The sequence below is a fragment of the Lagenorhynchus albirostris genome, chromosome 12 (genome assembly GCF_949774975.1).
Source record: "Lagenorhynchus albirostris chromosome 12, mLagAlb1.1, whole genome shotgun sequence".
NCBI classification, from domain to species: Eukaryota; Metazoa; Chordata; class Mammalia; order Artiodactyla; family Delphinidae; genus Lagenorhynchus; species Lagenorhynchus albirostris.
The window spans coordinates 16,808,254-16,833,642 of NC_083106.1; the positions used below are offsets into that span (position 1 = coordinate 16,808,254).

The following is a 25,389-nucleotide window of genomic DNA, read 5'->3' on the forward strand; positions in this document are numbered from 1 at the left end:
ATCATGGGAAATAATTGGGGCCCATCAATCATGTAATATTAACTTTCCAAAAGAAATGGCAGGGTTTCCAGGTTTAAGAGTGGATATTGTCCCAAAGCAAGAATACCAGGGAATTCCCTGGCAATCCAGCGGTTAGGGCGCCTCGCTTCCACTGCAGGGGACGCAGGTTCGATCCCGGGTTGGGGAACCAAGATCCCACAAGCTGTGCAGTACAGGCCCCACCCACCCCAAAAGAGAATACCACCTAATCTTTAATTCCAATTTCATGAGGGTCTCTTATCAGATAACAAATCAAATTCTCACACTTGGAAAGTGCTAAAAGAACATTTGAAAAGTTTGAAATTTCTAGCCATGAGTTTTGGCCTCTTCAAATTTTTCTTATTCTACCCTCTGCTTTATAATATCTTTGGTTTTAAAACTGCCATCCTGGGCTTCCCTGGTGGTGCAGTGGTTGGGAGTCCGCCTGCCGATTCAGGGGACACGGGTTCGTGCCCCGGTCCAGGAAGATCCCACATGCCGCGGAGCGGCTGGGCCCCTGAGCCATGGCCGCTGAGCCTGCGCGTCTGGAGCCTGTGCTCCGCAATGGGAGAGGCCACAACAGTGAGAGGCCCGCGTACCGCAGAAGAAACAAAACAAAAAAAACCTGCCATCAGAATCAGTTTAGGTGAGCCTATTCCTTCCATACAAGATGTCTCAAGAGGAGCGTCTTATCCAGAAAAATAGAAAGACTGGGTGTGCAGCTTGCCTTCCAACAACAATCACTTTTGTTATCCCTCAATCCTCTGCTAATTACATTAGGGACGTGGAAGTTCTAGGTATTTGAACAAGATCTCTTCTGCTGCAAAGCATGCCTTTTTTTTTTTTTAACACTAACTGTTCTCACGTAGTTAGAATGGACATAGTGATTCCTCTTCCACTTCTCAACTGCACTTTACGAAAGCAGTCCGTGTTTTTCTTAAAATGAAAAAAAATACACGAATGATGGGACATGATGTCAACACAGAGATGCATGGGCAGCTCACTGGCATCTAGACATGAATGACATTATCTCTAATGTTTCTCTGAGGCCACGACCCAGGAAGCAGCCCAGCACAACGGCTCACGAGGTGGGTTCTGGAGTCCAGTTGCCAGTGTTCAAAGACAGCTCTACCATTTACTAACTAGCAACTCTGGACCAGCCACTTGGTCCCACTGAATCCCAGTTTCAGCCTGTGCAAGATGGGGACAATATTATTACTGATCATATGGGTTTTCTAGAGGTTTCAGTGAACTGTGACTTGCATGGTGTTTAGAACATGCCTGCACGTGATAAGCACCACCACCAAGAAGCCAGCGATCACGACTGCCGGCCTCTGCTCTCACCCAGCTCTCCTTATGGGGTCATGTCTCTCATAGTCCTTCTCTAGAACGCACTCAGTTTCTCAACATGGAAGGGGTTGGCTCTCTGGCACCTCGGAGGTGACCAACAAGCTCTCCAGGCCAAGAGCAGGGCTCCACCCCTGTTGAGTCTGCAAATCCTTCACAAAGGTGCATTGAAAGAGATGGGTGTCCTTTCATTCACCAATTGGTAATTTGTGCCGAAAGTTAATGGTGCAGGACACTGTCAGAAGTTTGAGTTTCTTGTCTTAAAAGCAGCCGAAAGCCATCTCTCCACAATGGAGGCCCACGGCCTAGTTGTGTCACTGCCACAACTTCACTCCCGCTAAGACTATACAAAGTGCAGAAGTGCAGAGCTCAACATGCCCACAGATGGGTGCTGGGGGCAGGGCAAGTCCAACCTGGGATCCCAGATGGTCATCCTCCAAGGTTTCCAAAGCCTCTCAGCGCGTCTTCTCTTTTCCATCTGGGCCATATTCTTCATCTGTGGCCTGCTGGGTCTAACCTGTCTAAAACCTGGCTGTGGATGCCAGCTGTGGTGCTCATGGCACTGTGGAAAGTACCGGCATCTATCTCAGCTCCGAGAAGTTATAAATGCCTTCCCAAGTCCTTCAGATTTAGTAACTTATCTTCAGAATGTCCACGCGACACAGTGGAGGGTATGTAATATTATCTTTTTATGAAAGTTCATATAAAAAGGCATCAATAACTAATCAGTCTCTTAGAAAAACAACCAAGGATGATTTCTTGCTCAGTGTTTCATGTTTGGTACAGATAATGAAGCCCTGCACAGCTGGATGAAGGAGATGCACACAGCACGGTCCATACCTTCAGGAGCATACAAGATAATTCGGTAGATTATACTGACGCACTGCGAGACACGAACGGTTGAGTGAGTGCTCATCACTGGCAAGGCCAGTTGACTTCCGTTCAATATCCATTCTCGTCTTCATTCTTACTGGGAGAACGTTGATTTTGCTTGGGTGGCAGTGTGCCCTGTTAAATTACTCACCCACCCACACTCCCTTGCAGCATGTGGAGGCCAGGTGTCTGGGTTGCCCGAGAAGACATAACTGGAACTTTACAGCAGGGTGTTTCTGGGAAAGCTAGTGTTTTCACAGTGAGAAGAAACGACTCAGTCTTCACACATCTTTTGCCCTTTGCCCTCTCCCTTGGTGCTGCCTGAAACATGGGCAGAATGCCCCAGCAGTTGTCATTTTATTATAAGGAAGAAAGTCACATACTAAGGAAACGGGAGTAGAGGAAATAATTCCTTGGAAGACCTACCTCCAGACTCCTTGCTATACGAAAAAATATGCCCCCCTGTGCCTCAGCACTGCAGATTTGCTTGTTAAGAAGTAAAAACGACAAACTTCTATAAAGCATTGGTCTGGGTTCATCAAGCACATTCATATGTATCGCATCAGATTTCAGGCTCACAGAGACCCTGAAAAGAACTAGCCCCATTACACAGATGGAGAGACTGAGGCCTGGAGTACTCATGGAAGTGACTTGTCCCTAAGTCACGGAGCTGGGGCTTAAACTCAGCTCTTCTGACGTCCAATGCAATGTCCTTCCCACTGAAAACCAGATTCACGACACCGTGAGCCCGAAGCCAAAACGATGTGCATTTACTGGCACTGACAGGGCAACTTAAGCTTGTGACTTGGCCGCAGGAGGCTGCAGCCCCAGGTCAAGCTCTGACTTTCGATGTTTCCTCAACAGGCATACAAATTAAAGCATTAAAAAAAAAAAAGAGGTCTTGAACTTCTGTTCATTCTCGTTTTGGTGTAAACAGTAAAAACCAATGCCTTCCTTTAACGACCTCGATGCGAACTTTAATTTTTATTTTTTTGGTTGCGTTGGGTCTTCATTGCTGGGCGCAGGCTTTTCTCTAATTGTGGCGGGCAGGGGCCACTCTTCATTGAGGTGAGCGGGCTTCTCATGGCAGTGGCTTCTCTTGCTGCGGAGCACGGGCTCTAGCAGGCTTCAGCAGTTGTGGCACACGGGCTTCCGTAGTTGTGGCTCACAGGCTCTAGAGCACAGGCTCAGTAGTTGTGGCGCACGGGCTTAGTTGCTCCGTGGCATGTGGGATCTTCCCGGACCAGGGCTCGAACCCGTGTTCCCTGCATTGGCAGGCGGATTCTTAACCACTGTGCCACCAGGGAAGTCCCAAATTTTATATTTTATTTAGGTTTTTATTATCTTCAGAATTACTAAATTACTGTCAAAACCAAAATAAAACGAAACAGGATTTTATCACATTATTTTCACCACAAAAGCTAGTTTTTATAAAATGAGAAAAAACCTGTAAGTAGCTTTGTTTACATTTTTAATGGCTGCTGTTTATTCCGTAAATAGAGCACAATTATTCCTTCCTTCTAGTTATTTCCCCTTGAAAATTTACTGCATATGTGTAATAAATATGTGGTCCAAGAAAGGCTTTTCTGCAAGGAAACGTGGCTGAGATTTGAGGCTGGCTGGATCAACAGGGAAGCACCTGCCTGCTCCTCTGGAAGGCCGTCTGGTTATCAGTATGCGAGGCGCAGGCCCCAGCTCAGGAACGGGTGCGGCAATGGCCCCTGCACCGCTCCGCCTGGTACAGGGTGCATATGGGGTAATTCATCCCAGCAGACGCTGGCACCGTAAGGAAAACCGCCCTTTGGTATTCTTCTCAAATTTGCACGGACCAGCAGGGAACGCCAGGCTGCAAAGAGCTGGCCCCTACGCGCCGGAGCCTCAGGATGCGGAGACAGGAGGAAAAGAGGCTCCTTTCAATGACCTCTTCAGTCTGTTTCCATGGCGATGGCTCCGGAAGCGGGTCAGAACTTTCTCAGTGGAAACAAACAGTGGCTCCCATTCGCCATCACCCAAGCCACGCCGGCCACACTGGCCGCTGTGCCATCTGGACACAGAGGAACCTGGGGAGGGATGCGGCGTCCAGGGCTGCTGCCAGCCTTTCTTCTGTCAGCTGTTGGGAAGGGAGCAGGGGAGTCAGTGAAGCCGCCTCTGAAGGCCAAAGCTGGAAGAGCCGCGGGCATGCCGGGCCCTTCCTGGCCGTCTGATCAGGTGCTGGAGGCACGGGGACCAACCACCTTCTAGGACAGGGCTGTGGGAGCCACCTGCCAGCCCTATGTCTCCTGGCTGGCAGCACAAAGGATCGGGTCCTTTCCACAGTAACCACTGACACAGTCTTTCTTTCTTTCTTTCCTTCTTTTTTTGCAGTACGCGGGCCTCTCGCTGTTGTGGCCTCTCCCGTTGCAGAGCGCAGGCTCCGGACGCGCAGGCTCCGCGGCCATGGCTCACGGGCCCAGCCGCTCCGCGGCACGAACCCGTGTGCCCTGCATCGGCAGGCGGACTCTCAACCACTGCGCCACCAGGGAAGCCCTCTTTTGTTTTTTTTTTCACTTCTAATTCCTTCAAGACACAGCTGATGAAAAACTTTTGGATGTTATAAATACTATGAAAATGGGAACTCAAGCTTTCCTATCTTCTCAGATCTCATTTTTTTAATTGAGGTACAATTGACGTATAACCTTATATTAGTTTCAGGCGTACGACACAGTGATATATTTGTATATATTGTGTAATCATCACCACAGTAAGTCTAGTTAACATCCGCCACCATTCAGATCTCATTTTTAGATCCCCACACATCTCCTTTGTCACATCCTCGTGCCCTCCACGTTCAAAGCCATTAAGGGGCTGCCGACTCCTCCCTGAACTTTGTAGTTCTGCTGGCTGGTCTCACGTTGCTCTCGGATCGCTTCACATCCTTCCTCCTTCTGATTCTGTGGCTTTATCTGAAGTGACGCACGAGCACCTGCTAGAGATGATTCGGACACCAGGCAGCACTGCCAGGGACACCATGACGATCACTGACGTCCACCAGCGTCATCTGAGCGGCCCCGGGATCCACTGATGACTGAGGTGTGGAGAAGAAGCACAGAGCTTCAATCCGACTGACGAGAAACAGGTTCTGGCAGAGTTCGTAAAGCCAGGCTGCTGCTTGAGAACCTCCTGGGAAACTTGTTACAGGCTCCAGAGTTCCACGTTTGGAGAATCCAATTCATTGGGCCTGGGCGGGGCCCGAGGGTCTGTCTTCAACAAGCTCTCCAGCTGACTCTGCCTCGCGGATGTGCTTGGAACCACTGTTGTAACCCGCTGGAAAATGGGAAACGCGTTCCCCATCCTTCCTTCTCCACCCCCTCCTTGTATCCTTCTACTCCACCACCTCCAAAATATGGAAAGCAGTACTGCCCGCGAGGTTTTCAGAAGAGAATACAGAATACACTAAGCTAAAACAAGCAGCCGACATGCTTCAAGCGTTACCCTGACTGTGAGGTTTTATTTGGACAAAGCTTTTAGACAAGGTCGGGGCGGGGTTGAGCCTCGACTCGGGGAGCTGTGGTGGGTCTGCAGTCCATCACCTTAGCTCAGCTGGACTACGTTTCCCTGATCCCCTCCCCCAAGTGGGTCAGCGTGGGCCACGTGAGATGTTTCACGTGAGGTGCGCAAAGCAGAAGCGGCGTGGTAGCCGTTTTCTTTCTGGGCTTCAGGGTCAGTGCAGGGCACGAGGCCCTGCTGAGGCCAACACATGTCGTCACGTGTCCCCTGGGTCACCGAGTGGCAGGGCAGCAGCTGGGCTGCAGTGCTCGCATTTCTGCCCAGTCTCCTCCTCGGGGTCTCCGATCCTGGGCCTGTGGCTTGTTTCCCTCCCGGGGAAGGACGCCAGCCCCTCCTGCAGGTTCCTGACATTGGAGCTTGCTGGGCGGTAGTGAAGATGACTGGGTTTCAGCCCCCCCTTGCAGGCGGCAATCTGTCCTCTTTCCTCACTTTCCCACATCATTTCTGCCCCAAGTGCCAGTCCTGCGGACTTCAGGCCACATCACCGGACAAAGAGGGAGCAGCCTGCACAGACACGTGAGGTCACAATGCTATAACGACGTGATCCTAACGTCTGCTTCTCCAACAGAACCCTGACTGATGGGGAATTTATGTGGCTCTCGGCCCCGCCCCTCCCTGCAGGGGTGGGCGGTCCCTCCTCCTCCAGTCCCTCGGCACTGTGCACACAGGGTATCCTATCACTGTGTCTTGTCTTCTTCGGGGTGTCAGAGGACGGCGACCTTTCCTATCCTGTCCATCGTTCCAGGGCCTAGCATATTCGTCCACACAGCCGAAACATGAAAAGTGCTTATTCAATTAAACTTCACTAGAGCCCTAGCCCATCACCTGTCTTCCGTAAGTGCATCCATCCTTGTGTGGTCCTGGTGGTGGAGTCTATGATAAAGGCCTGGCGCTGGCAGATAAACAGATCTGGATTGGAATTCCACCACTGCCTCAACCAGGGTTTGGACTCGTGATCTTGGTGTGTCATTTAGTCTTTCTAACCCTCGGTTTCCTGAACTGCCAACTACCATCTACATGATAGTGTTGTTAGGAGGATTCCCACACGTAAGTTGTAGGTATGGGTCCTCCCTTATTCCTGCTAGGAAAGGAATGCTATTTATCTACCGATAGCCCCCCTTCTCCCCGGCCCCGTGTCCTGGTCACCTCTCCTGCAGGACAGACAGTCATCAGTGGCCACCTCTGCGTGCTCAATACCTCCTGCAGTCGCTCGATGCAGCCCAGGCACGTGGACTCAAGCTGGGCTGGGTCAGCTGGAGGCTCCCTCACCAGACGGAGCTCGGGGCCACAGAGTTTTCAGAGGGAAACAGCTGAGGTGGAGGATTCTCGCACAGCTGCTCTTACTTGGAGCCCCTGCGTCCCGGAATGTTGAGCCCCTCAAGTATGCTGCGCGATGGAACACACACGTGTGCGGCCCACACAAACACATATTTCAGCACGCTGCGACCGCACGGGCTCTGTGAAAGCGGTGGTTGTCTCCCAGCCCTCCCCCACCCTCCTATCTTCGGGGCGTTGAAAGGACAGGAAAGCTCATGGGGGAGAGGCGCACTGTAAGTGACCGTGGCCACTACGAGCTGCGTGTCTGGCACCGTCTACTGAGACGCAGGACGGAAACCACAGGTGCAAGCACCCTACCTTCTGCGGCTGGGGAGAGAACGGCACCTACCTGGGCAGGCACGGCACTGGGTATGTCACACAACCACCCTCGGAAGGAGCTTTTATCCTGCACGTTTTATCGATTAGGAACCCGAGGCTTGGAGAATTTAAATCCCACAACTAGCAGAGCTTACATTCAGGCTCAGGTTCTGTCCAACACCAAAGCTGACATGAGCGACAGCGAACGCGGAGAGTCCGCGCAACGCTGGCCGGTGCCCGGCGTGTTTCGGAATGGGTCAGAAAATGAGCGATGGCCCAGGCTAGAAGGAACCCGGAGACCCCCTGACTCAGACTCCCTGCCGTGTCACTGGGAGCTGAAGCCTGGAGGGGTGACAATCACAGACAGACTGGAAGCCCAGCCCCTGGGCAGTGACCTTGCCCTCATGTCCACAGCCCTGGCAGATGGCTACTGCTCAGCTGATGAAAGCAGAGGAATACAGAATGCATGTGCTGACGCTGGGCTCTTCGCGCAGCCTACTTACCTTCTGAAACTTAAGTTTGCTGTCTGCCTGTCTCACCTCGCCCCCTCCTCCCCGTGAGCTCCAAGGACCAGACACTGGGGGCCCGAGTCGCCTTTGGTGCTGCTCTAATGGGCCACGAGCGCTCATCTCCCTTTCCTGGGGGGGACAGTGGGGACACACCCACCTGAACCGGGCAGAACCGACTTGTGAGCCATTCTGAAGAACGTGCCTCCACAAGGCTGCTGCACTCCCCACACGTGCTCTTTCCCCACGGGAAAGTAGTGGTGTTCCCCTCCACACCCCACAGCTCTGCCACAAACAGGATGTGGAAACGGGATGCATTAGTCTCCGCTCCGGGGGACACGGCTTGACCTGGATTTCCCAGCAAACTCGCAGGCCTCCTCAGCAATTCTCACTGACTCTGGTCTGTTCCCAAGGACGACTGATAACCAATCACCGTGCATGTGGGCTTCTAGAGCTCACGTTTACCAATGAGAAAGAGAGCCCCGCCCGTCACACAGGAGCCAACGTGACCACAGGCCTCAGCCCCTGCCCTCAGGGGGCTTCCACAGACGGATGAAGCCTGAGCCCGTCTCCTCAAGCCCAGGCGCTGGGGACGAGCTGACTGAGGAAGAGGTCCCACTTCAAAAACAACTTCTGAAATTTCTTACACATTTCAGGAATTCTTTTTGAACTGACAAAAATACTCCAAAACTGACTGTGGTGACAGTCGCAGAAACCCTGCGAATATACATTCTAAAACCCACTGACTTGTATACTTTTTAACAGGTGAGTTGTACGGTATGTGAACTATATCTCAATAAATCTGTTACTAAGAATAAAATAAAACAAGTGTCCTTTCCCAACAAAACTGCAGGTTTACAACATTTTCAGGATTTTTAAAATGAATATTTTGTGTGCTTCTCCATATCATACCTTTATCTGGAGATGGTATGTGGAGCCCAACTTGAACAAGACTGCAGAATGGAATTGGGTGCGAAGGGGAGGGGCAGCTCTTAGAAAGAGATCTGGGGATCTGTGGAAACTACCATTCTCTCCACTACATGTTTATTAAAATGCTTTTAACAGGTGTCTTTTTAATCCTAATATTCACGAGCAGAAAGCACTGACTTCATATGACACTGCTATCATTTTAGGGAGACACTGGCATATGCTAGCTAACAGGTGAGACCAAAGTAGGTCTTCTGTAATTCCGGTCCTGGAGATAATCCAGTTTTAATCTTACTTCCAAGTACTGGGGGCATTTAATAAATTTGATGCAAGTATTTCATGAGCACTTGCTCTATGCAAACCACTGTTCTGAATATTAAAGAAAATCCAAAGAGAGGAAGAGAATGAGTTCATGGCCTCAAGGAGCCCACGATCATGCTGGGTTGGGTGGGATTAGAAAAGTGCACAAGGGGCTAGAGCCAGGGGCAAGGGCATGAACTTGGGTCAGACGGAACAGACAGTGACAACAGACAAGATTGTTGAGCGCCTATTAGATGCTTGATAGCTGACTGAGGCCAGTCCTGTAATGGTTATCCTTTTTATAGTTGTGGAATCTGTAGATATGAAGGTAAGTCACTAGCCAAGAGCTGAAGAGCTGGAAGAAAGCACCTGGCTATGAACCCAGAGAATCTGCTTTCAGGCCAGGCATCTTAACCCCAAGGCTATAACGGCACTTTGACCAGATTAGGATTTTTGTCTCTTGCTCTGGGACCTTAGGCAAGGTACTTATCCTCAAAAATAGTACGTATCTCAATGAGTTCATGAAAAATTAAATGATAACCTACAATAAAAGTGACTAGCACCAGCGCCCAATACACATAAATAACCCAAGAAGCAGTGCTATAATGTTGACAACAACGATGATGATGATACACGTGACAGTACATTAAGAGACATCAAATCCACACAAAGTTGCTACTGGATTCCAAGAGGTGGAAAGAATACAGCCGGCGACGGGACTGAGAAAGCATTCAAGGAGAAGCAGTCCTTAAAACAGGACTTAAAAGAAGGAAATGCTTTCAAGGCAGGAACTCCAGACAACCCAGGAGGCATTTGGAAACAAGAGCATCCCCTGGGTCTGGAACTGGGTCATGTGGCTGGGAAACTGGGAGATGCAGCAGTAAAGATGAGCTGGTGCTCTATGGGGGGGAGGGGGGCGGAGGAGGCGGCGGGGGGCGGGTTTTGATCACAAAGGTGAAAACCTGCAGAGATCCTAAATTCTAAGTGTCCCTGAGGGGATCTCAGCATCCTCTCAGTGTGACGGGACCTAATCGCCTAACTGTACTTTAGGGAGTACCTTCCTGGATGCTCTTTTCCAGTTCATGAGAAGAGCGTTAAGGGTCTCACCTGGAGTAGTGAAGATGAAAAGGAGGGGAACAAGGCAAAGTTATAGAAGTAGAGGGAGCAACAAGATTTGGCAGTTAGGTTCTGGAATCGTGGAAGAAGAGCGGGAATAAGATGTAAAGGCTTGGCCTTCCCTGGTGGCGCAGTGGTTGAGAGTCCGCCTGCCGATGCAGGGGACACGGGTTCGTGCCCCGGTCTGGGAAGATCCCACATGCTGCGGAGCGGCTGGGCCCGTGAGCCATGGCCGCTGAGCCTGCACGTCCGGAGCCTGTGCTCTGCGGCGGGAGAGGCCACAACAGTGAGAGGCCCGCGTACCGCAAAAAATAAAAAAATAAAAAGACTGCAAACAGGCAGGTCACCAGATGGGGGGATCGTGCAGAGAGAGAGGCGTAGATTTGACGTGGATTCCCAAGACAGTAGTTCAAAGCCACGGGTGGGGTAGGTATCTTGGGAGAGCTTGCAGGCTGGATGAAAGCTCCAGGGGAACAACCAGAGTAAGGGGTGGGCAGGGAAGAAGGGAGCTGCCAAGAGTGGGCATAAAGTGAGGGGGGAGAAACTGGAAACCACAAAGTCATGGACACTAAGGGCGGAGAGAGCAGCGTGACCAAAGGGAAAATCAGTGCCAAATGCAACAAGCATCTGCGAGGGGGAGGGGCCTCGGACCTTGGAAAGAGCATCTCAGCAGGGAAGGAAGAGAAGAGTCCAGCTTTAGGGGAAAAGTTTAGTAACTAGGAGGGGAGAGAAATGGAATTATGCTTTGGGATGATGGAGAGATTCTCATGGGGTGGAGAAGAAGTGGCATGTACCAGTGTGCACTCACCCACCCAGTCACGCATGTATCCAACATTACTGAAAGCCTTTTATGTAACAGATCCTGGCCTTAGCGTGGGAGTTGACACACTCACACAGTCACCACAGAGGAGCACCCACAAGTGCAGTCCACTGCAACAGCAGCAGGAGAGCTCAGGGGTTACAGAGTCCAGCAGCGGGACGCTTCACCTCCATCTGCAAATCAGGGAAGACTTCTGGGAGAGGCAAGACCAGAGCTGAGCTTTTAAGGCTGAATGGAAGAATTTCCCTGGCGGTCCAGTGGTTAAGACTCGGCGCTTCCAATGCAGGGGTCCCACATGCTACACGGCCAAAAATAATAAAAATAAGGTTGAATAGAGCTTGCGCAGGTAAGGGGGGTGGGGAGGACGGTGAGAGTAGGGGACAGGGCACCCCACCAGAGGAGCTACAATCAAGAGGCTCAGTGTCCGCGGGAGAATATGGCCCGTCTGAGAGATTGCAGGAGCTCCACCCACCTGGAGCAGATGGAGGGAGGAGGCATCCAGGCAGGCAGAGGGTGGATGACGGGACGCAAGCAATCCGGAGAGTAGGCAGCAGGTGACACGGCGGGGGGTGGGGGTGGGGGATGGACCAAAGGGGACACATGAATTCCTGCTGGGGCTTGTTCCCTGGAGTCTAGAGGAAAGAGGAGGGGAAGACAGATTTTTGAGGGGGAAAAAAGGAAAGTTGACACCTTCCAAAGAGTCACCAGGACTTCGCTGGTGGTCCAATGGTCGGGACTCCACACTTCCAATGCAGGGAGCGCGGGTTCGATCCCTGGTCGGTGAACTAAGATCCCACGTGCCATGTGGCACGGCCACAGAAAGAGTCACCAGCTTGCCAGGTGAAACAGCTCCGCGAGTGGAGCAAAGCCAAAGGGAATAAATGCTTGCACAGAAGATCTATAAACTCTACCCATTTTACCCGACCACAGAACACAGCTCCCTCCCTTTTATTATATCTTCCTCTTCCATCGTGCTACTATATTTTTTGGGCTTTTTCACCACAGGTAATGAAAGAAAGGGAAACGAAATCAGAATTTTCAACTCTAGTGAAAGACTTAGTAGAAAAGGGTTTATAAATATTGGCTAAGGTGAAGTTTTGAGATTTATTTTGGACCTTCCTGCCTCTATAGATAAATGAGAGACCAGGCTTATATAAGAATAAAACTTGTTCCTACTTCCGAGGGAAACCAAAGTGGAGGTTTTAACGGCTGCTATTTACATAGTGTTCATGAACTCAGCTCACCTCTCACCTCTCTATCTGCATAAGCAATACAACTACAGGTACTTTGGAATTAGACCTTAATGGTTAGGAGCATGAATTCTTAAGTGGGAGCCAATCTGGGATCTGTCACATATTAGCTGTGTCGACTTGGACAATTTATCAACCTCTCTGTGCCTCAGTTTCTGCATTTGTCAATGGGAATAAGAGCACCCAGAACAGTGCCCTGTGCTCACAGCTGGTGCTCTGGGAACAGATGCTGCATGAAGAAATGAGCAGGGTAAAGTGGAGTGTGTCGTACAGGGTTTCTAGGAAAGCTCTGTATGGGAAGTGCCTTTGGCTTTCTGCCCTTTCACCTTCTTCCCTTTACCCTGCTTCTCCTTCCCTGCTGGAAGATGCAGCAGCATTTTAAAACCAGAGGGAGGGGGAGGGGGAGGGGAGGGGGAGGGAGAGGGAGAGGGAGAGGGAGAGGGAGAGGGAGAGGGAGAGGGCAGTCTGAGTTCCTGAAGGCTTGCTTGAGCCACAGTGCCAGCCCTGGACCTACCCATGAACAAGAATGTATCTAGTGAAACTTGTATTAGTTTATGCCACTATTTGTCGGGTTTTCTGTTACCTGCAACTAAACTTTGTTGACTGAAGAAAAACATACAACATAAAAGTTGCAAGTTAAGTTTTATTTGGAGATCTTACTGAAGACTATAGCCCAGGGGACAGCCTCTCAGAGAGCTCTGAGGAACGGATCCTAAGAGACAAGGGAGGAACCAGGATATATAGGATTTTTTTTTTTTTTTGGCTGAGAAAAAGACACATAGTTGAACATCAAAAGATTACTACTAATCACCAAAAAAACCCCAGACATTTCAAGTTAATTATTTTAGTGGCTTTCTATGTATGAGAAGATGCAAGAATCTGGGCTCACTGAAATTATTCCTTAGGTATGCAGCTTAACTAATAGGGCCAGGATCCAAAGCACAGAATGTCTCCTGGTTTTTCTCCATACAGAGTTCCCTGGGGTGGGAGGCACTGCCGTGGCTGTGGAGGTACCACATTCCCTGCCCACACCCACTCTGAATAGGTACAGTTACAAAGATGTTTTCCAACAAAAACGGCTTGCTCTCAGTTACTCCTGAGTAACAAAAATTTTAACTAACATTCACCTTTTCAACCAGTCAACACAAATCCAAGATTGGTGTAATAAAGTGGATAGTCTCATCAATAGGCAATGCAAATAGATATAAATAGAAGACGTTCAAATTAAAGCTCCTTTGGCCTCCTTTATTATATTTTCAGTGAAAGCATATGGAGGGCCCACGGACTGTAAGAAAATCAGGATGAATGGGGACTCTGTCACACTGGGAAGGGGGCTGGGAGGGGGGCGGCTGGCAGGTCCACTCCCTCCCTCCCTCCTTCCCTCTCTCTCTCCGTCCATCCCTCCGTCCATCCCTGCTTTCACCATGCAGGCTCTGCACATCTAGACGCCAGATGGGCCAAGCCAAACAGAGCCCAAGCAGCCCCCTACTTGTCAGGCTACCCAGGTGCTGTCAGGTCAGGTGTATTAGAATTCTCACTGCTGGTCTCCCCCAACAAAACCCACCTCCTGCGTGTTTTCTTGCCAGAGTTATATTCCTGTAACTTAAAACTTTAAACCTTGTGAAATGCAAAGTACTACTGGGAGAGGTGATGTATTTTTTAGAAAACAGACATTTGCATCATAATTAATGCCTAATACTTTTCTTACAACAGGTTTAACTGGGGGAGAAGGGAGGGCAGGGGTGCTGAGGTCCTTGAGACCACTGTGGGGAGAGGGGGGACTGGATCCGGAAGGGCCCATCGACCTCTCAGCTCCCCTGTTACCTGCTGCCATCATCTATGCCTCTGCTTCTAAGGCGGTGCTGCTCTTGGATTTGTCCACTTTTGTTTACTGAGTTCTCCTGCCTTTTGAATAAAAAGGAGAAGAAACCATCTGCCAATAAAACAACACTGCAGACTCAGGATATTCTGGTTGGCAGATACTCTGCAGACACTCACCAGACACAACCAACTCGTTTGCTAGGTCGTCCTCCAGGGCTTGCAAAGTTACCAGCAAGGATTTTCACTTGAAGAATAGCAGGATTTTGCATTTCAAAGTACTTGCATTTTCAAGTAGAAAAATACAAATAATTCAATATAAATACTACATCAAACCTACTCAGATTATAATCTAACCTTGAGCGTCCAGGGTGATACCTCATGTTTAAAAAGACCAAAAAAAAAAAAAACTTTGGAAGATTTAAATCTAAAATAATCATCAATTTCAGAATAAGTATCACCATTTTGCAGCCATCACAGTAAAAACTGATTCAGGCAAGAATCATTAAAAGAATCTAAAACCATTAGGTAAAAATTTAATGAGGAACAAGACATTTACATAGTCTCAGATTACCTCCCCACAGAATATTTGTTAATTACAAGAGAAAAGTGTAACTTCTTAGAAGAAACCTGACAGACATCACTCTAATCAAAAGATCAGAATCAATACCACCAACTATGGGACAAACTGACATCATGATGTAATGCACTGTGGAGGCCACAGCACCAGAACTGCATTACCTGAATCTTAAAAAAAAACGAGAAACAAAAAAAAACCCGGATCAAGAAACATTTCACAAGACACCTAGCCTACACTCTCAAAAAATACCACAAAGAAAAGCCAAGAAAACCTTTCAGATTAAATGTGCAAGAGACATGACATGTAAATGCCATGAGTAATTTTTTTTTAAAGTGCTGGATTGAAAAAAAAAATGCTATAAGAATTATTATTGCGACAACTAGAGAAACTTGAATATTAACTGTATATTAGGAAGATCACTATTAAATTTTTTAATTTGGTAATTATATTGTGGTTCTCTATAAGATTGTCCTTGTCTTAAGAGATACATGCTAAAGTATTTAGGAGTGAGGGTCATGAGGTGTGCAACTTAGTGAAGTAACAGTAAAAATTAATGATATTACATAAGTGTGTGTATGTGTGTAGAAGAGAGAGACCAAGCATGCAGATTGGTGAGTCTAAGTAAAAGTTATATGGGAGTTCATCACACAATTCTTGTAACCTTTCTGTAAGTTAAAAAACTTTTCAAAAACAATTTTTTTTAATAAAAAAAAAAAGTGTCATTGTTTTCGAAAACCATTTAAAGGGAAGTGGAGGATGAAATGGACTGAAATTTTCAAATTCTTTAGAAACAACTAAATTTAAATAAACTTTAATTTAACAGAAGCAGAGCGGTAGTATTACAGATGGGAGGTTGGGGCTTGTCAGCAGGTGTGTGTGTGTGTGTGTGTGTGTGTGTGTGTGTGTGTGTGTGTGTGTGTGTGTGTGTGTGTGTGTGTGTGTGTGTGTGTGTGTGTGTGTGTGTGTGTGTGTGTGTGTGTGTGTGTGTGTCTCAAAATTGTTAACCTCAGGAGGCTGTCAGTCTTTCTCTGGGCCACAAGCGTCATGCCACATTTTACTAAGTGGAGGTTATAAACACAGAAAGAATGACTACCCACAATTGAGGGGAAGGAGAAATACCCAGCCTAAATAATATTAGTACAAATTTGGTGACCTGGTGAGTCACTTCCTCTTAGGAGGAAAGGCAAACATCTCTTGCCCACTGAAATATTCAGAGAGTCTGAGAGATCACCTGAGTTCTCAGCCTGAATCCTGCCATTTACGTAGCAAACCAGGTCAGAAAAGCCCACAGCAGGTCAGAAAAGCCCACAGCCCCCTTCACTCAGTGTTTCTGCCCACACTCGGTTCAACACCACCATCGTACCTCCAATTTCAAAATCAATGTCAACTCAGCTCTCTTGGCTATTTCAGCCTCCACGCTACTAAGTTCCTGCGAGAATACATGCAACTAAGACAAAGGAAATTCCTATTTACTGCGCATTTACCTTCCAACCTTGAGTGGGCAATGGCCTTGGTTTTCTTTTGCTCATCACCCCTAACGTTCCTCAGGCCTGATCCAAAGCTGCTTAGTGAGAACTGAAGCTTTGGCACACAGCAGCCTTCCCTCCCGGAAGCCGCGTCTGTACCAGCACCACACACACGTGGACGGCTTACGCAGAGCTGTGCTGTAGAGCACACACACGCTCGCCTAAAGCGTGCTTTGCATTCCAGAAATACTTGATGCCTAAACCACTTCTGCGCCTCTCTTGGCCTGAAACAGTATGAGTGGCTCTGTGCCAGAGGAAGTGTCTGTTTAAAGACGTGTTTCTCAAAAGTTCTTTACCTCAGAAAAGCATAAACAGAACATTCTACCATAATTACGACAGAATAAAGTAGAAGCGGGAAAGGTTATAGGGGAAAAAAAATTGCTTTGTTTTGTTTTTAACTGGCCAAAGAGAAATACTGGAAATATAAGATGTAACATAGAATTATCTTCCATGAGAGTAAAAATTACAGGGTCCAAGTTAGGGCAAGGAGGCAAACATACTACCTTTAACAGGAAAGGGTAGTGAGCCTTCGTAATCTCTGTCACAAGCGTTTATCTCTGTTTTAAGGTCACCCACCAAAGCAAGGTACATAGAGGGTACTGTAATCACTGTTTTATTCTGGAATGTTTTCTATTTTTGTACCTTGCTTCTTTATGACTTTCATCCTATATCAAAAACCAGTATAAAAGAAGAAAACCATTCTGGTTGACTTAGCTGTCCTTTCCTTTTCTCCATGCTCACTTTCAGATATTTAAGCTCACTTACCATAAGGAGTATAACATCAATTAATGCTTTGCAGAATTCTCTGCATCACCAATTGAATTACGAAACACACTCATCCATCTACACACACACACACACACCATGTAAGGAAAATGACATCAAGCTCTGTAGTACACACACAATATGATGATCACCCATTTCATGTCCCTCAGGATGGACCTAAAAGACACCTTAGAAATTCTGCTCCTGGACAGAAGGAAGAAAACTTACTTTCTTTCCACTTCTGGTGTTGACACGGTGCTACTGAAGCCCAGTGACTCCTAGGAGAGAAGATTCACAGTGTCAGTGCAGGCAGAACAGCAGGCTTCATCTGATTTGTACATAATACCACTTAAAAAAAAAAAAAAAGGACAGAAGCAAAAATAGATGATTAAAGTCACTGTGCTTACTTCGATCTGGGACCGCAGCTGAAGTGACGTTGGGCTGGCTTCGGGTTTCTCCTAAAACAGAACAGATGCTGGTTTAATGAGACTTCCAAACGTGGCACACACCAGAAGACAAATAGTTGTGTAAGAAGAGATGGGGGGATTTGGAAAATGCTAGGGTACGGTGGGAATAGATGGAGGAGATAAACAGATTTTCTGGAAAAACTATTTTTAAAATGAGAGCCATACCCTTTTAAAATTGAACTGTTTTCCAAACTTCATCACTTGACACTGTGGATAATTTTACTGTAGAAGAAAAAAGCACAATCTAACTGAAGGGTACTAAGAGTTAATGGTGAAATGATGCTCTGGATGTGATTAGACCATCATCAGGACACAGAATTTACTATGATCCATTTGTGCCATACAGTCATAAGGAAGAGGCAGAGGACTCAGACAATTTTAGAGACAAAGTCGTAGAGTATAACACGCATTTTATGGTTTTAAAAAAAAACTGTATCCCCTTTGAAAGAAAAAAAAGAGAGATGAACCTGTTACCTGTGATAAAAAATAATATATTGAAATAAGCTTTGACAACGAAACACGATAATTACACTATTAGAAGTGTTAGAATATGCCATACGAAAATGAGAGTTATACTAGTAAATAGAGCACAGAGCACCGCACTGATAAATTTTCATAAGTAGAGAAAAATTTTAAATCTAAACAGGTGCTGAAGCGGAGGTTCGCATCACAGTGTCATCCAAGTCCAGGGTGGTCCCCGGATGATCAGCAAGTCCTAAGCAGGATGATGGGCAGTTTTAGAGGAAGGAGTAATATCACTAATGTTGTACAAGTTTGAATGATCAGATTAATTATGAGTTTTTCAATAATCCTATTGGGTTCTTAATGATTGCTATCTTCTTCACGACTGTATGTGCACTACATGAAGACTGTTTTGTTGGTCTCAGCTAACATTCAGGAAATGGGGGCAGATCATCCAAATTACGAATTCTCACTTGCATCTAAATTGTTCATTTTTTTTCAGGTTGCTTAATTCATCATTAGCACAACTGCAAATCTAGATCAATATTTTAAAACTTAGCAATGAAACAGTAACGTAAGTGTAACTCGGAGTGAAAGTATAAATGTAAACAAGGTAACAGGAATCCAGTACAAATAAAGAAATTAAAATGAATGTGTTGGGGTGATTAAATCTGAGAACAGGATGATTCTTTAACACTTAAAAAGTGTTTAATGGACTGGCAACCCACTCACCTCCAGTCCCAGGACCTTATTTGTTATGAAAAAATATCAGAGTGGGTGTGAAGCCCCAATGAACTTCTCTTTGGTTAACATCCTCCTGGTTTTTATTGCCACCTTTGTTTATAATGATCAAATTTATATTCTGTCGCAAAACAATGTATGGAAATGTTTGAGTTACATTCCAAGTCCAATTGGTATGATGTCAGACTCAAGTGCAATCAACAAAGGAGATATGTATTTCAGAGGTTCTTGGTGCTTAGAAAACAATCACGATGCCCTGATACCTAACCTCTTAGCATTATGGCATAGAGAAATTTACAAACTTAAACAGCAGGAGGTAAGCAAAGGTACAGCTTGCAATTTTTTCATCTTAAGTCTTCCTGTTCAGGAGTCGGTATGGAAGCCTCGGCATTCTGACACACTCTATTAGTTCCTCTGAAATGGTCCCTCTAACCCCCAACTCCATAACCATCAATACAAAGTAACTGATTCGACTCTCTTCCCCTCCTCTGTTCTCAACTTTCTTCATACTCTGAGTCTCTACATTACTCGGTAACGTAGACCATGATAGGAAATTACCTGCTTTTATTGTACATTTTTATCTGCACTTTTCTAATAAATTTTATTTATTGAGTGTATCCCTTGTTACTCCACACCATAAACACAATGTTTACGGTATATTATGCAAAATGTACCCGTTCCTGCATACAAAACTGATGCTTGTTAACAATCATATTAAATGTTCGATGATCTGGAACTAATATTCTAAACAATTCATTTTCACATGTTAGTTTGTCAAATAGACATTTGACTGTGCTGTAGCTACTTAGGAAATTGGTTGGGTGTGTAGTTTGATATACAATGTATTAAAATTCACCCCATTAAAATAACGGACCCAGTTATTGTTTCCATGCAGAACATCTGTTTTACCAGGAACAGGATATGTTTAACAGGAGATCTTGCACAATGATGTTTTTAATGTTTTTTTTTTCCCCCAGAACATCCCACAAAATAATGTTGTTCAGAGCAAACATTATTAATTTCCTCTCTCAAGGAGAGATGACCATCATTGTTAAGAGGCATTTCTTAGAGTAAACGTATCCTAAAGTAAAAGTATTACACAATTGAGGAGAAGCTTGTAAAATTATCCACTAAGTTAAGGACCCATATGATGTTTGGTGAGAAAGCAGAATGGACTATGGGCAAAATTCCATCATTATGACATTGATGGATGTCACATGATATTAATGACAAACATACAAAAGATTATCATTCTATCATGTTCTTGCGAATGTGATGAAACCCATGTGGACCTACCATCTAGCCTAAGAAATGGAACGTTACAAATAAGAGGTAAAGCTAGCAGGTGTTCTGACGTACGTTTGGATAAAACACCTTATGTACAGAGCATGAAACAAATCTTGAAAATATGTCATACACACGTAAGGAAAAAGTGCTGGACAACTTTTTATTCTGTTTACCTCTAAAAAAAATTAGATTTTTTTTCACAGCACAGTGTGAAATGAAAAAGTGTGATAGAGTCAGGCAGAAGGAACACCAGTCATGTGTGCAGCAATAAAGGGTATCGCTTACGTAATTCAGAAGGACAGATTCAGGTCAGAATGGGCAGAGAATTTGCAGCAACATGGATCGATCTAGAGATTATCATACTAAGTGAAGTAAGTCAGACAGAGAAAGTCAAACATCCTATGATATCACTTATATGTGAAATCTAAAAAAAAAAAACGATACAAATGAACCTATTTACAAAACGGTAACAGACTCACACAAAGCACACTTATGGTTATGAAAGGGGGTAGGGGAAGAGGAATAAATTAGGAGTTTGGGATCGACAGATACACACTACTATAAATAAAGTGGATAAAGAAAGTCCTCCTGTATAGTACAGGGAACTATATTCGATATCCTGTGATAAACCATAATGGAAAAGATTCTGAAAAAGAATATATATATATACAAATAACTGAATCACTTTGCCGTACACCCAAAATGAACACATTGTAAATCAACTATACTTCAATTTTAAAAAAATTAAAAGAACTATTGGGAAAAAAAAAAAAGAATGGGCAGAGAAAGGCTCCTTGACATCCCTCTTCCCTGTCCAGTCCCCAGATTAGGCCAGCCCCTTCTCTGCTCCCAATTCAACCAGTGTAATGAGGGGAAGGGGCAGGAAGCCATGGTTCTGGAGCTCCAGCAGAAGGAAGTCCTGATGAAGGGGGGAGGTGGAGTAAGAAGAATTAAAGAGATACACCTGATTGCCCAGCCACTAACTACTTTATTCTGGGACTAATGGATGGTCTACAATACAATTCCTGATTTCGAAGTCATCACGTTGATGGAAATCATAAAAATTGTGAATACCATCAAAATCACTGAGTATGTATGTATCTTTTGGGCATGTTACGATAAGTGATGATCCCTGAGAAATAAGATTCTTCTGTCTCTCATTAACATATTCTGACTGTTCCAGTTGCTACTGCTGTGTAACAAATCATCCCAAACTTAGTTATATAAACCAACAAGAATTTTGTTTTGCTCACAGATTCTGCAGGTAAGAATTCAGGAAGGGCACAGAAGAAAAGGCTTATCTCTGCTCTATGATGTCTTCCTCAGCTGGGAAGATTCAAAGGGGGCGGGGGGGTGACTTGATGGTTGGAGCCATAATCATCAGAAAGCTCACTTACTCCCATGTCTGAAGGTTGATGCTGGCTAACAGCTGGGACTGAAGCAGGAGGTATCAGCTGAACACCTATACATGGGTGCTTCCAGAGAGAGAATACCAAGAGAACCAGGCAGAAGTGTATTACCTTTTTTTAAGATGTTACAATTTATTTTCTTTAATTTTTATTTTATATTGGAGTATAGATTAACAATGTTGTGTTAGTTTCAGGTATACAGCAAAGTGATTCCATTATCCATACACATATACAAATACACTATCTATAACAGAATCACTTTGCTGTATACCTGAAACTAACACAACATTGTTAATCAACTATACTCCAATATAAAATAAAAATTAAAATAAAATATATAACGAAAAGGGCCTATGTATAGCACAGGGAACTCTCCTCAACATTTTGTAATAACCTAAATGGGAAAAGAATTTGAAAAAGAATAGATATATGTATATGTATTACCTATTATAACATAGCCTCATACAGTGTCACTTCTGCTGGACCCACAAGCCCTTCCGGAGGCAAGAGTCCGAGCCCCACCTCTCACTTGGAGGGGGGTCAAAGTCACATGGTAAGAAGGGCACTGGGATGGGAGGTATCATTAAGGCTGTTTGGAAACTACAGTCCACCATACTGACTGCCAAGGAGATGGGAGTTCAGGTAAGTTTTTGAAACCAGGAATGAGATGAGACTGTTTATTCTTGACAATGTCCTGAAACTTTTTTTTGTGATTTTTATAGAGTTTACTCAAGCAGCATATCATGGCAATATATTTCATCCTGAACTTATCACATAAAACAAAAAAGAAGCAGACACAGATACACAGAACAAACTAGTGGTTACCAGTGGAGAGAGGGAAGGGAGGAGGGGCAATAGAGGGGTAGGAGGGAAAAAGAGTTATTAATGGTATTGTATGACATCATGTGTGTGAAATTTTTGAAAAGTGTAAAGCATCATTGAATTTTCTTAAAAGTTGAAGTATCACAGTGTTTTAGGCTACAGTTATTATTTGTCTCTTATTTCAAACTTATTATAGAAAATCTCAAATATACAAAAGGAAGGAGAACAGTATATATAACAACCTCCCAAATGCTTCTTACCTAGCGGCAACAATTTTCTACTCATCAGGATCAACTTTGTTTCATCTACACCTTCACCCATAATTCAGCTCCACCCTTTTACTTTGAAGAAAATCCCACACACCGTATCGTGAAATATCACAATTTTTCTTTTGGCAGGATCTTAGTTCCCCCACCAGGGATCAATCCCGGGCCCCCTGCAGTGAAAGCATGGAGTCCTAACTACTGGACTGCCAGGGAATTCCCTCACAATTTTCAATGTTAAGGTTTAGCTCTCAGGGTTTCTTACATCCTAACTGTGGCTCAGTCTTGAGCAAATGGCTCAATTATCAAGAATTCCACTCTTTCCTAGCACTGGAAAACTTTCTTTGGTTACCGCAAAACAAAAAAAAAAAATCACTTTCAACAAATTTAGATATTCCATCTAAATGTTGCAAAAGAACATGAAGAAACACACTCCAACTTGAACACCACCACAGAGTTCATTAGAGAAGGACTCACTACTGTTTCCCAGGTATAAATCTATCACCCTAATACTTTTTGAGTATGATATGCTCATTGACTTTGCTCTTGACAGAGTATTCTGAGCAGTATTTTATGAGAAATAACTCCAAACGTTGGTCCATGTTCAATATGGGCATCCAGGGAGCCACACAGCACTGGAAGCTGAGCCTGAACCTGTAACTGTAGGTTAGGGTATCATACCTTAGTTAAAGTTTAAAAAATTTAAAAAGAAAGTGGATGTATGGGACTTGACCTATGAATTAAACTGCTTATCATTAAGCAACATGTGTATGCCTTAGTTAAGAATGACAAATATCATTAACATTACAAATTCTTGGTGAGTTTGTAAATTACAAACGCTTAAGGAAACCTCCCTAACTTAATGAAGTATTAACAGAGAAAGCCAAAGCAAAATATAAATATTGCCCAACATGGGTGCATGTAAGTATGTGCATAGGAAAAGGTCTGAGAGGATCTACACTTCTATTCTCTTTGCCGCTTTTTACAAGCATGTAATCTTGCATTACCTTTATTATTTCTTTTTCTAACAATGGAAAATCAGCTTAAAAATACAATCTCCAAACCAGACTTACAGTGGTGATAATTTTGCAATTATTATACATACAAATATCACATACAAATATCAAATATTATGTTGCACTCCTGAAACTAACACGATGTTTACCCCTCCTGCTTTTCCAACTGTAAAGTTCATTTGGCTTTGAGCACTGGCAGCATTGAGGGAGGGACAGATGTGGTAGAGGGTATGTCAGTTATACTTCAATTGTTTTTTTAAGTTGTAATAATAGTATTATAAATAGTAAGAAATGAAGAAAAAGGTTTTAAAATTAAACAAATTTAAAAACAAATGATTACTTATAATATGATATCATATATCATATGATATCACTTATATGTGGAATCTAAAAAAAGATACAAATGAACTTATTTAGAAAACAGAAAGAGACTCACGGACATAGAAAACAAACTTATGGTTACCAAACAGGAAAGATGGAGGTGGTAAATTTGGAGTTTGGGATACAGCTACACAATACTACATATAAAACGGATAGGGACCTGGTGGCGCAGTGGTTAAAAATCTGCCTGCCAACGCAGGGGACACTGGTTCAATCCCTGGTCCAGGAAGATCCCACTTGTTGCGGAGCAACTAAGCCCATGTACCACAGCTACAGAGCCCGTGCGCCACGACTACTGAAGCCTGCGTGTCTAGAACCCGTGCTCCGCAACAAGAGAAGCCACCACAATGAGAAGCCCAAGAACCGTAACGAAGAGTAGCCTCCGCTCACCGCAACTAGTGAAAGCCCGCAGGCAGCAACAGACCCAAAGCAGCCAAAAATAAATAAATGTTAAAAAAAAAAAAAAAAGGGGCTTCCCAGGTGGCGCAGTGGTTGAGAGTCCGTCTGCCACTGCAGGGGACACGGGTTCGTGCCCCGGTCCGGGAAGATCCCACATGCCGCGGAGAGGCTGGGCCTGTGAGCCATGGCCGCTGAGCCTGCGCGTCCGGAGCCTGTGCTCCGCAACGGGAGAGGCCACAACAGTGAGAGGCCTGCTTACCGCAAAAAAAAAAAAAAAAAAAAAAAAAAAAAAAAAAAAAAAAAGGATAAACAACAAGGTCCTACAGTATAGCACAGGGAACTATATTCAGTATCTTATAATAACCTATAATGGAAAAGAATCTGAAAAAGAATATATATACATACATATATATATAACATATTGAATCACTTTGTTGTACACCTGAAACATTGTAAATCAACTATACTTCGATTTAAAAAAAAATAAAAATTATAAAGTTAGTTATAAAAATTAAAAATTTTAAACTGCAATCTCCAGATCCTATATATGTTTTTAAATTATCTACATGTATATGTTTATAAATGTATGAGAAAACATCTGAAAGGATTCCTAAACACCAATGATAGTTCCTGCAAAGGTCACTGTATTTCTGAATTTTTAACATATTTTCCAGCACATATTAATTTTGTATTTTTTAAACATAATAACCATTCTAAAAAATTAAATCTGATAATTTTAGTTTTACCTCAACAATTAAAATTAAAACTTAAGAAATATCAAAACTTAGTTTCTCAAATTAGGCCATGCCCTGTTTAAAATTCTTCAAGTGTTAAAAGTTTTAATAACTAGTGTCATAAAGCTATGCATGAATTTTATGTTTAACAATAAAGGTCCATGATGATTTTAGAGATAATCTCATATTCATAATTTGAATGAAAGAGACTAAACCATAGTATCATACAGTTTTTTTAGAAAGGAATCAGATGACAAAATTATTAGGGGAGAAAACCTCAAATCCATTTCTTATCAACTTGGACAATTTCTGGAAATAGTTCCCTAAATGTTGATTACGGCTAACATAGAAGCAAAAAAAAGAACAAATGTTTCAAGATGA

The 25,389-nt window shown here is 44.5% G+C and overlaps 1 protein-coding gene across 8 annotated transcripts in view; it reads right to left on the minus strand.

The window, feature by feature from the left end:
* SASH1 (SAM and SH3 domain containing 1) overlaps positions 1-25,389 on the minus strand; it is a 324,331-nt gene that overhangs the window by 80,535 nt on the left and 218,407 nt on the right. For all 8 annotated transcript variants that reach the window (XM_060168292.1, XM_060168298.1, XM_060168294.1 and 5 more), the window contains 2 exons: positions 17,435-17,485; positions 17,256-17,305 (listed from right to left, as the gene is read on the minus strand). In XM_060168292.1, coding sequence (XP_060024275.1) covers positions 17,256-17,305; positions 17,435-17,485 — 101 coding nt within the window. The remainder of the gene's footprint in view (positions 1-17,255; positions 17,306-17,434; positions 17,486-25,389) is intronic.